Raw genomic sequence first — 13,517 nt, 5'->3', positions numbered from 1 at the left:
ATAATTATTGATTATTATTTTTTAAAATTTTTATATCGATACGTTGAATAGGAAGTTAAATATTGATGAGTCTTAAAGCCTGGTTAGATTGATTTATAAAAAGTAATTAGTCAAAAATAAAAAGTAGGAAGGTATACTTTTGATTTTACCTTGTCAAATACTTTCTAACTTATTTTAAGTCATTTTGACTGATTTTTAATTATTTTTATACTTACCAAACACTTTCAGAAGTCAAAAACTGACTTAAAATTATATTTGACCAACTTTTAAATCAATCCAAACATCCTCTTATTCTTGTATGACGATGCTTTTAACAATTTTACTAGTATATTTCTTTTTAAACTGTAATTGACCTATAAATGAATAAATTTTCCTTCGATAATTGAATGTCTTTTCTCTTGCGGCGTACAATGAAATTTGATTGAATTATGAGTTTGTTGTGTTGTCCATGTATACACGATTCACATGCAATAAACTGTCTTGTCATATCTTTTATACAGATGGAAATTGCCCTAATTTTTACTATGCATTTGCAAATAATTGCAATTAAATATATAATGCATCAACAGCTCTTTACTATTCTCTCGGTTCATAATTGTTTGATAGGTATACTAAAATTAGATGTCTAAAATTAATAATTAATTTAAAAAATTAATAATTAGTCATTTTTTTTTCAATTCTACCCTTAATAATTACTCCATACTTAATGATAGTGTAGTAATAGTTCAATTGAAAAGTTATGTAAATTTTTTATATTCTTAATATAGTAAGATATATTTGTCAAATTACATCTTGTATTAAATTTTTCTCAAGGGATGTGCATGACCTTACCCTGACAAATAATTGTAGGCATAAAAAGTAGCTAACATGATTGAGTAATAAATAAGTTTTTGTATCAAATAGTTAATTAGTCGATAGTGCAGTATATAGAGTTATTTTTTTCTTGTCCAGAGGTTTCGAGTTATTTGATCTTGGAGTATGGAAAAATCATTGATAGAGAGTTTATCCCTCGAATGGGGCTAATACTCGGCAGAGATTTGAATTAGTCGAAGTTCAATAAATATCGAAAATTGGATGAAGAAAAAAATTCGCGCGACATGCTACGTGCTTGATATTGATTTAAATGGTTATTTGTTAGTAATTACACACTTAGTAGGTCAATAAAAGCAAATTTTGGACTAGAGTACTACTATGATATTCTCCCCTCCGTTCACTTTATATTGATTATATTATACTAAAAATGGATGTTCATTTTTACTGAACGTTTAATTTTGAATTAGATTCTCACTATCTTTTTTTTTAATCTTTTTATATAATATTTTTTTAATGAATCATAAATAAATATCAAAATATAAAACTTTATTGAACTTAATCATTGAAATAGGATACAAACCAAATGCTGTAGCTAATTCATGCTTGAACATAGCCTTGTCTAGTGAAATATTCTTTTCTTTTTGTCTCTTAATTATATTCTAATATTATTATTCATGTTAAAGAACACAAATGTTTCTCATGAGATCCACTAAATCTTGATGACATTCTTATACTCATTATGTTGTACTATATATTATTCCTTTACCATTTGGTTTAATTTATAAGAATTTTCTATTTCATGTCACTTCTGATGTGATAGTAATTTTTGTCACACAATTAAAAGAACCCATCAATTTAAATATGCTTTGCTGATTGTACCAATCACATCTGTTAACTTCTCATTTTGGACTTATCACCTTTACAATAGCGCCAATAATATCAATAAAAAATGTGATAATCAAAACGCAATAAACATGTATATGACTAGAACTACAGAGATATAACTAGTGTACTACGTAACAACCTACACAAGGCAAAACAATGCTTTACCCTTGCTAACTTTTTTACCCTAAAACATAACCTCAACTCTTTTCTATCTACAATTATGTCTTCGATAAAATTATGATGGGCTTATCACCATTAAGTAATTCATTTTGTGGATGTTCATTGAGAGGACCATTTTCTTAGTATTTCAGATAAACTTTTGTGTTTATTTACCTGCCTTTGGCCTTTTAGATTATTATGTTGGCACCAAGTTAAATTGACATCACACATTTGACATTCGCACACAATTAAATTATATTCAAGCATATTATTTTTAGGAATCAAAGCAAAACCTATTTTTATATATATAAAAAATAGAGGAATAATGGCTAACTTATTTTTAATAATTATTTTCAATTCACTATGGGAGTTCAAAATTAGGCTAGTTATATGAGGACATGCATTAAGCTAGTGTTTGGTTATAAATTTTAGGTAAAACTTGAAAAATAATTTTTTGAAGTTTGTAATAAAATAGTTTTTTGAAATTTAAAATTGTGTTTGAACATTTTACTTTGAAAGGAATTCAAAGGTTTATGGGTGGAAGTGAAATTTCATTCAGGTAATTAACGATAATTTTATAAAAAAATGACCATATTTCATGGACAATCAAATATTTTCAATTCTTTTTTGAAAATCTACTTCCAAAATGGCCAAACTGAAACCAAAAGTTCAAACTATTTTAACAAGGAATAGCCTAAAATACTCATCAGCTAAAACTATGAAATTTGGTACAATAATATTATTCACATTTACCTTATATGAGTGTATGGACCGTTATAAATAACAATATTATATCAATCTCATAGTTTAGCGATATTTTAGTCCATTCTTCAATTAATATATACACTATATTTTAAATAATGTATATTTATTTAGTCAAAATTCTAAAATCAACTTATTTTAATTTTTTTTTAGTGAAAAACAATTTATATTTGACCAATATATTCTAAAACCATTTTAGAACAACAATTAAAGTTGTGCCAAACTTTTTGTATTCAAATATACATCTAATGAGTTGTTTAATGGTTCTTAAAGACAAAAAAAAAAAAAGATCTTGTAAAGTCTAATAACCCAACATGTGGACCCTCTAATTGAGGAAATTGGTATCAAAGATATTAATAAGTACTCATTCTAAGCCAATGAAATGCATGAATCCAATGTGTACAAACTTTGATTTATATCAACATCAAAAACTTAACCATGTCCAAACATAATTATGACATCGAGTACCTTTAAAAATATTTACGCACCCGTGCATACATGATTTTACTTGTAATTAGTGGTGATATGACAATTATCTAATTATCAATTTGTCACGATCTAAATTCGAACAAAATATGATCGACACTTAGGGACTGATTAGAGTTATGCAGGTATTAACTATGCAGGGTTTAGTTATGCAGGTATTAGTTATGCATGGTCTAGTTATGCAGGTGTTAGTTATGCAGGATTTAGTTATGCAGGTATTAGCTATGCAGGGTTTAGCTATGTTGGTTTAATTATGTAGGTATTAGCTATGTGAATATTAGTCATGTAGATATTATTTAGTTACGTATGAATTACAGTACATGATTATTAACTATTGAATATTATTAACTATTGAATATTAAACTTGTTATAAATTATTAATATATATTATTTACAAAATAATAATAAATGCTAATAAAATGTGAAATATATTGAATAATATATAATAATAATACTGTGATTAACATATGTACTGTTAAAAAATATACAATCAATTTCTAATATTAAAAAAATATTTGTATTTCTATAAATCAATCAAAATGGTAAGTATATGAAAAGAAATGAAATAATCTATATACAATAAGAAATAAAAACAACACATGTTGATAGGAAACAATGTTTTCAATTAAAAAAATAAAATAAATTAAAAGAAATAAAAATTATCTAAATATAAAAAAGTAATAAAAACAACAAACCTTTATATAAGAAAACAATAAAGTTTCCAATTAAAAACAATAAAATAAATTAATAGGGTAAATATGTAATTTACCACTTTAATACATGTATAACTAATACCCATATAACTTATTTCACATTTTACCCTGTATAACTTTATACATAGATTACCTCATAAGTTATGTTGGTATAAATTACGTAGGACTATAAAAGTGCAACCAAACATATTATAAATTATGTTGACTTTTATACCTAAAACTTCTACAAAATATAGTAAAGCTTATGCAACTTATTATACCTGAGTAAGATGTCTCTTGTACAGTAACCAAACGGCCCCTTGAAAAAGTGCTCTCAATTCGTATCATCAATTAATACAAGTAAAAATAATGTGCTTTGCAAAAGGTTTCAATTCCTCTGAGAAAATGGAGCAAGGCATCAAGAATATAAGAATAATATATATTAATTATATGAATTTTCATCAAACACAATTTTATGTATTAGTTTGGACTTCAATATATTATAATAATATGAGAAAGATTATGTTGTTTGAGATTGTTGAATTTAAGGTAATCATATTTATTTGTGAATTTTTGGCGTTAATTTTATATGTTTTTCATATTTTTTATTGATAAATTACTCATTTTCGGGGATTTATCAAAAAAATATTTTAAAAAAAGTGTTAAAATTTTTATACTTAAGATTATTATATTTATTTGTGAATTTTCGATATTAATTTTTATTTTGGTTTTTTTCTTCATATTTTACCTATTTTTTATTAATCAATAATTCATTTTTAAAATTTATCTAAAAAATAAAAATTAAACAAAACTGTTGAAAACAGATTAAATAGTTTATTCAAAAGGGGGTTTTATTTATGGATCGTATTAGGTGTTTATGTGTCTGAATTTTTTAGGGGCATAATTAATTTCTTTTCATTTTCATATAAATGTCATGTGGTAAGATCAATATGACATTGATAATTTCATGTGCCGTTTAAAGAAATAAAAAATAAGTTGGATATGCCCAACATACCAACTAACGCCCATAAGGGCATATCCGAGCGAAAATTTGGACGGTGAGAATATGAGTGAGTCAAACTTTAAACGAAAGGTAATATCTGAAATTTTTTAAATTGTTTAGAAGCATATTTGATCATTCTCCTTTTTTAAAAGAAAGATAAAGAACGACAACTGTCTATTAAGAGATATTCCTTTTAATAATGTCGAACATAAACAAAAAATAAAAATAATTTTGTCCATAAAACGATTATAGATTTTCAATCAACTCGTGCAAAGAAAAAAAGGAACATATTTGTTTTTTCATTTCTTCGCAAATTCTTAAAAATGAAACAAAAAAGGTGGTGCAGTCATTTCTGTTCTATAATTATTCAACGGAAATATTTATTACCTTTTTCTCGTTTTCTTCACTTTAAGTCTATGTCAAATTAGGTAATGGAATTGAAAGAAAAGATATTGAAATACGCTTGTCAATTTATTATTGCCAAGAAAATTCTTTACATTTTTTCTTTTTTTAAAAAAAAAATCGACTTCATCTGAAAATCACCGTTTAGTCACAAAAGTTTTATGTACTACTTGAAATTGTATTTAAAATTTTAAAAACATCCAAAATCATGCTTTTACCTTTTCATTCACTTTCGCTATTTTTATTTTTTTAAAAAAATTAATTTCATTTAACTTAGATTTCATGTTTAATCATATTTTATGTTCACTATTTTATAAAAAAAAATAATAATTCCATGTTTAATCATATTTTATGTTTTGCTGGAAAGTTCGTTTTAGTCAAAAATATAATTTTAGATACATATTTAATGATGTGGCACTTGCAAATTGAAAAAAAAATATTATCAAAAATTAAAATTAATATTTAGATATGGGAAAATTGTATATAATAGCAAACTAATAACCTAAAATAAATGGAGTAGCTAGGGTTCGATTTAATTGTGCTCCTCAACAAACATTTGCAAAAAATTGCCAGGCGCCTCTCTCCCAAATATCTCGCTCGTCACTCTCCTCCAATCTCTCGCTCGCTTCCTCACTTTTTATACAAACACAAGTTTATAAAAATTGTTTCTAATTGTATAAAGCAGAGAAAATTGTATAAATACATATATTTTTGTTCCACTCTCTCCCCTCTTCCAGATCTCACTCGCCACTCTCCCGAATCTCGCTCGCCACCCTCGCCTTTCTCACTTATACAAATAGAATAACTTGTGTTTCTGTTTTGTATAAAGCATGAGAAAATTGTATATACACATGCAAGTACATATATTTTCGTCCTATACCCTTATAATTATACAATAAAAATACTCCCTGCCCAAATTCTTTTGCCTTTCTCTCTTTCTCGTTTTATACAATTTTCAAATTGTATCTAATTTCTCTCTTTCTCGTTTTATACAATTCGATTCAATTGTATATTACTTGTCAAGTCTCTTTTGTCTTTCTCTCTTTCTCATTTTATACAAATTCAAATTGTATATAATCGTTCTATACATTTATAATAATACAATTCGTTTTATACACTTCGTTTTTATACAGTTCTCTGTCCAAGTGTCTTTCTCTTTCTTGTTTTATACACTTCGTTTTATACAATTTGCTTCAACTGTATATGTATAGCGAATTATACAGTTTCTAGTTTGCTATGGAGCGCAATTATACAAACTTTGCTACAGCATACAAATATAAATTTTTTATTTATTATATGTGAAAGTTGACCGATAGATATTTATTTAAAATCCACTCTCCCCCTAAATCTGAATCAATTTTTTACTTGATCCGCTTAATTAGTTGATTATACGTCAGCCCAAACATAATAAAGTGGCCATTGAGCATGCATAAGCCCAACCCAAAGTAAACTTGCCCCAACAATAAGGATGTGTATGGTACGAACAAATAAATATAATGGAAAAAAAAATATTTTTTTTGGAGCATAAATGATTTTCTTATTTATTTTTTGGCGTTCATCAAGAAAGCAAAAAATATCATTTCCAAATTTTTTATATATATAATCTAGAAAGATAGTTTTGGGGTAGAGGTATAGAGTATGAGTGGATTATTTTGAAGGTCGGAAAAATACTGTTTTATTTCCTCATTATTAAAGAACTTTTTCCTCGATTAAAATATTTTTTACAAACTTTGACGACCAACCAAATAAGAAAAAAAAAACTATCTATAGAAATTAGAATAATATTTTTATATACCAAACACTAAAGCATCCAATAATTTTCTTTACAATCAAGTGAAGAACAAACACTTTCACAAGACATCAAAGATGCTAAAGTTAAAAAAGAATCCCAAATTAAATATATATGAATCTTTTCCTCACTATTTTTTTTATTCACAACACAATTAATTAATCACACACAAAAAAAAAAGGTCACACAATTTATAGCAAATATGATCAACGATCATTTTCTAATGAGTTTAATACAACAAACATCAGATTTCATTGATTTAGTGAAAACAAAATCAATCGAAGTCGTGGCACAACACGATGAACGTTTATTAATAACAATTTTAATGTTATTATTTGTGTGTTATATATTAATATTTTTTTCAGGTCGTTTATGGAAGAAGAGAAAAAATAAAAAATTGAAAAAAGTATTAACAAGATCAATGTCAATTGGACTTTTACATGGAGGTGAATTGGCTCTAAAAAGGTTAATTGATTATCATAAAGCTAAGGCTGATTTTATATCATTGAATTCAGCTGAGACAGATCTTGATGCTTTGCTCAATGAGGAGCAACCCCATTTCAAGAAACTACAAGTAAGTAATACGTGTTTTTTTCGATATACTTGCTATTATCCTCTAACTTTAGATACATATTTACTTTAGATGGTTAACTTTCATTTCTCCGTCCTTATTATTTTATATCGCATCTACGTGGCACTTGTATGAATATATTTTAAAACATGATAAGTTGATATTATTTGATATAAAATATGGGTCAAATCGACTCAGCATGACCCATATTTTTCATTAGTTTTATGATTTTTTTTTATTTATTTACAATAGATCTTCATTTTATACGTAAAAAAAACAACAGAAAAGACTATTTTCTTGTGTTTTATGTGTTTAATAGAGGTGTATTGCAAAGATGGAAATGAGTGGAAAAGAAAGCCAAGCAGTGAGGAAATTAGAGAATGCAATAAAAAATGCTGAACCACATAAAGCTTATGAGTTTGAAATGCAACTTGTGGAAACACTTATTTACCAGGTTAATTATTTTCACTTAAAGGTTAATTTAAATAAATAAATCTCATTAAACTCTTTCATTTTATTGTATAGAACTAACTTTGGTTGTCATTATTTTTCTTTAGGGAGAATACAGTAAAGCCCTACGTTGCAAATGTTTAGACGAAAAATTAATTACCGATGCAAGGCGTCCACTTTATAAGGTAACTTTATTCTTTATATTTATGTAAATAGTAGATATTATTATATTCTTTTGAAATTTTTATGTAAAAATTTTAGCCCTCACATCAATTAAAACATCACAAGACATGCAATAAAGCTATATTCTTTTTATATTCATTTCTTAAACCTTTGTTTTGCTCTTTATAATTTTTGTTCTTAGTTTTGTTTATTGCATGCGTTTTCAATTTTGAGACTTTGTTTTTATACTATGAGATTTATTTTATTTGGCTATTTTTTTTTAAATTCTCACATCTGCTCGATCTCTTCAGTCTCTTCTCTATTATTTTAAAAAATATATACTAATTAACATAGAATTAGAGCCGTTTATATGGGCTAGGCCCGTTGGGCCGGTCGGGCCTAACCCGGATTTAGTAAGGTTGGGCTAAAATTTTTGGAGCCCATTTAAGAAAAAAACTTTTTAGCTCAGCCTGAATAAGCCTGTTGATTTGAGGGGCTTGAGAAATATCGATAGAGCCGGCCCGTGAGCCAATAAAATTTAATTAAAAATATATAATATAATATTAAAATTTAAAATTGATGAGAGCCCAAATTCAAAACAGTTAAGTTAATATTTTTATTTAGATATTTATACTTGAAAAAATTTAATAGTTTTTTTATTTTTAAAAAAATGGTAACTTAACTTAATAAATATTTTATAAAGACAATTTTATTTGTGAATTTGATTAACAAGTAGTAACATCAACATCATGTAATATTGTTTTGTCGATATTTATGATTATATATTTGAATTATAATTTATAATTTAAATTAATAATTAAAAAATATATATAGTTTTTTAAAAGGTGGGCTGGCCGGACAAGCCTGTAGCCCACGTACTTGTGAGTTGGGCCGACCATTTTCCGGCCCACACAAAAAATGGGCTAGTCCGGCCTGACCCGTAAAATGTCAAAGCTTGTATGGATTAGCCCGGATGGGGTGGGCTAGCCCATATTGACAGCTCTACATGGAATACACGTACAGCACATGAGTTACTATTATACATTAACTTAAGGTTCATTACGAATTTACAGTAAATCATAAACTTCAAATTATGGTCATTAATCCGGCTCATTTTGAGATTGTTCTTTTTTCTTTTCAGGCTATAATACACATCTCACTTGGGAGCCGTAGAAATGAAGAAGAAGCCATAAATTACTGGAAAGAATTCAAACAAATTAAAGAAGATTTTAAAAGACCAGGCAAAGTAAAAGATGCACAACTTCTTAAAATTGGCGCAGAATTCGACAAATTTAAGAGTGTTGTTATATCTCTAAAGGAAGATATAAAGGAGGTTAATAGGAAAGCCAAGAAACATAATAAACAAAATAAATAAATTAATTAACAAATAAATTAGTAAATAAATGATGCTTATTCCTAATTTATTATATACCTTACTGAATAAACATTTGTTTTCTTTTAATTACTCTTTTTTTTAAACCATTCCGTTTGATGTACTGCTTATAATAATGTTCATGAATTATTATTATGTACTAAAGTACTATATGTTTATCTTATCGTTAAATTCAAATTTGATCACACCTAAAATCGTAATTTTTTTTTCTCCCTCATTTGATCGTTAGCGTTTACTAGTCAACACGTCTTACAAAATTTCAACCCAAAGTAATCAGAATACGCGAGTTGACATTAAAAGAAACATGAAAATAAGAGAAGAAACTAAACTCTAATCTAAATACATGATGACTTTGAAGTCTGAATTTTTCATGTCATCCCTCTGCATGTTCCTGATTTTCACAGCAGATTTCCTGGCTGAGGGACAACAAGCCCGCGCCTCAATCTTCTGCAACAAAGGCATGCTCCCAAAACTCGCGGGGATCTCCTCAAGTTTACCACACCAACGCAACACCAGTTGCTCGAGACAGGGGAATGAATCAACAAACATGTTCCAATGTTTGATAGAACTATGTTCTAACTTCAATAGCCTAAGGTTAACGAAACCACCAACACCAACTGTCCATTTTTTCCCAGTGAAGGCAGAAAGAAGTATATTAAGCACTTCCAAGTTGTGTAATGTGGCAATTGTTGAAATTTCATCCCATGAGAAGCCACAACTACACAGAGTTAACTCTTTTAGGCATTGAGGGAACATCATGTTAATCCCACTCATTGGAAAATCGCCGCGATGATAGATACTAAGTGTTTCGAGATATATCAAACAGTTGAGAGAGCTAAACAAGTTGTCCCACTGCTCCACAATAAGTTCAAGTTGGACTAAGTTTGGTGCTTTGTTGCACATTTCACATATATCATCTCCATTCACTATGACTACTTTCGAAAAGCTTTCTAATTTCTCTAACTCGAAAACACCCTCTTTTTCAGCCTCAACAGTACTGTTGAAATGTATCATTGCTTCGGTTATATACACGTGCTTTAAGTTTATCATGTTCCAGATAGACCCTGGAAGAGTTAAGGTACCACTTTTTGGTCTTGCAACAAAAGTTTCTAGATTTGTAAGGTTCGATATGGCCCGTGGAATTTCACTAAAATTAGCGAAAATTGACAGGTACCTCAAGTGAATCAAGGATGTTATGTCCTCCAGAGCTGAAGCATCGATCATAATGTTCCTTAAGTCCAGGACTGTAAGTGATAATTTGAACAAGTCTGAACTGAATACTCCACTTGGTAGGATCGTTTCACCGTCTTTTGTTTTGTAAAAATCATTAATGTTGTGGGCATGTGACCTCAAAGTATGGACACGTTGGGTCGGATGCAGCCACTTGATGAAGTGCTGCATTTTCGAGCAAACCAGGAGCCGTTGTACATCAATAGCTGAATTAGAAGTAGCAGTATCCAAAGCATGAGATCTGAAAGAAAACGAATAACAGTGAGATACTAGACATAATATATACATATCACTACATGAAAAACACTATTCGTGATGGAACTCTGTCATAATTCCTCACAAAATTGAGCATTACAAAAGTTTTATAACGACGAATAAATGAAAGAACACTTCTTATACCTATTAACTTTCAGCAGAAAGTTCTCTTCTTTAGCTTTCTTCAAGCAAAAATCTTGCACCAAATCATGAAGACAAACTGATTTCATATCACCAAGTGGAAATCTCTCCGCAACCACGACAAGATTGCTTGTAATTAGATCAATCAAATAGTCCTTCGCGACAATCTCTGCACTCCTCACCTCATCACTCTGTACAAAACCTTCTGCAGCCCACATTCTCATCAACTTGTTAACTGAAACTTCCTCATCCTCAAGAAACATACCAAAGTAACGAAAACACGGCTTCAAATAACTTGGCAAATGCTTGTAACTCAACTCTATTATGTCCATGTACCACTCTGCCTCACCAGCAACTTTTGCACTTGCACTTAACCATTGAGCCACTTTAGTCCAAATGCCTTTTTTCTTATCCAATCTTGCAAGAAGACCCCCTATTAATACAACTGCTAGAGGTAGCCCTGCACAACTTTTCGCTATTTGCTTCCCTATTTCCTCAAATTCTCGAAAACAACAGTTATTTTCTTGCTTAAAAACTATGTTCCTTAGTAGCAACCAACTTTTATCTTCCGCGATAAAAGAAAGACGATGAGTATAGCAAAACGAGTAATTTACAGATGAATCAACCAGTTCATCAAGCCTGGTTGTTATGACAATTCTACTCCTGCTGTTGTTATTTGGGAACAAACTAACTAACTCATCATATACAACAGTGCTCCATACATCATCTATAACTATGAAATATCTCCTTTTCTCATAACACATTCGTACTTGTTGGATTAATTCATCTTCACTCTTCTCAACTTGAACGCGGTGTTCATACTCATAGCCTAATAGTTCAAGCAATATTTTTCTCTTGTCATATACTTTAGAGACACAAGTACACCATGAACGAACATCAAATCGATTGACTATGTTTTCGTGGCGATATAACTTTTTGGCAACAGTTGTCTTACCATGCCCTGGCATGCCAACAATCGCGATAACGCCTAGTTGATCTGTTCCACCAAGAATATTCTCCATCACCAATTGTTCATCTTCGTCGAAGATCACATTGATTTTGATAACAACTCAATTGTGATAGGTAACATCTTGGTTCAAATTAATGTATGATCTTGATCAATGCACTCTTAATTCTTGTCACAATAGCCAAATTAGTTGAATATTGTTATTAGAGATGAAGCTAGGAATTAATCAATGAAGTCAACAATACACAAAGGTAAAAGGGGAATTGAGATCAAACATGTGGGGTAGTTTGGGGTGTGATGGCATGGTTTAACGTACGCATCAGATTCAAACCCTGAAAATTGAGAAACTTAAGATAAAGAAGTTTGAAAATAATGAATTGCTCGTTGAGGATCTTGATAGGTCGGTTGATTGATTATTCGAGTGAAGATTCTATCGTCAACCTCTTATAATAAAACAATTTTTTTAAAAATTAATGTCCAGCTCAAGTTGTTCTGGATTGTGCACTGTGCACATGGTTACTGCACTACTACACAAATATATGTTGCAGTTAAGTTCAATTTTATACAATTTCTAAGATGTTTAGTTTAGTTAACAGAAAATAAAATATGGATAATTGATAGAAAAGTTTTGTCTAAGGTTCATAATATAACTTTAGTGACTTTTGACTAAAAATATAAAGGTTTTTGCTTTTGGTCAAATATTAATAGCGGTTTATTTTTATCAGTAAAGGGTCAAAAGTGCAATGGAAAATGAATAATTTATGTTGTTACCAAAATAGCTCAAAATGTACCATTCGCGTTAGTATCGATTAGTTATTGTACCTATATATTTATTTTATTTATTTTTAATTGTCATATTGTACTTATTATGAGTTAATTTGAATAATTTGTAAAGTTAAATTACATTTCATTAATTTAATATTCTAAAATAAAAATTTAGATATTTTAAAATTATACTGAAATTACTAATAATTGTAGAAAAATTTGTATCAATATAATGCAAAAATATATTTTGCAATGTTAGTGAAGTTCATATCGTTTTGATTCTTATAACAAGAAAATTGTGACAACTAAAAAGGAATCGAGAGAGTATGTGATAACTTATCACATCACTACAATGAAATACCTACATTTTACCACAAAATTATTATCCTTATTCCTCTTACCAAAAGAATCTAAGTTTCTTTTTTCAATTTCTCACCCAACATTCCCGTATTAGATCATAGTCCGACTATATTTGAATTTTCGTTGCTTAGGACTCCTTTCGGAGGGAAATGCTCCTTGCTAAAGATTTTTTTTATATCCAAAACTCAATTTCGAAACTTTTAATTAAGAGAGAATCAACCTCATCCATTGG

At 28.8% G+C, this 13,517-nt stretch overlaps 1 protein-coding gene and 1 pseudogene across 1 annotated transcript; one reads left to right on the top strand and one right to left on the bottom strand.

Annotated features, from left to right (window-relative positions):
* The first annotated feature begins 7,138 nt into the window (after positions 1-7,138).
* On the top strand, positions 7,139-9,715 carry LOC107010387. The gene is made up of 4 exons (XM_015209668.2): positions 7,139-7,565; positions 7,882-8,016; positions 8,120-8,197; positions 9,316-9,715. The coding sequence occupies exons 1-4, from the start codon at positions 7,194-7,196 to the stop codon at positions 9,547-9,549; spliced, it is 819 nt and encodes a 272-aa protein (XP_015065154.1). The 5' UTR covers positions 7,139-7,193; the 3' UTR covers positions 9,550-9,715.
* Positions 9,716-9,891: 176 nt separating this feature from the next.
* Positions 9,892-12,283, bottom strand: LOC107010385 (annotated as a pseudogene).
* Positions 12,284-13,517: the final 1,234 nt, after the last annotated feature.

The sequence above is a fragment of the Solanum pennellii genome, chromosome 2 (genome assembly GCF_001406875.1).
Source record: "Solanum pennellii chromosome 2, SPENNV200".
In the NCBI taxonomy this organism is placed as follows: domain Eukaryota; kingdom Viridiplantae; phylum Streptophyta; class Magnoliopsida; order Solanales; family Solanaceae; genus Solanum; species Solanum pennellii.
Note: the sequence above shows the minus strand (reverse complement) of the source record. Positions and strands in the feature narration are given on the sequence as shown.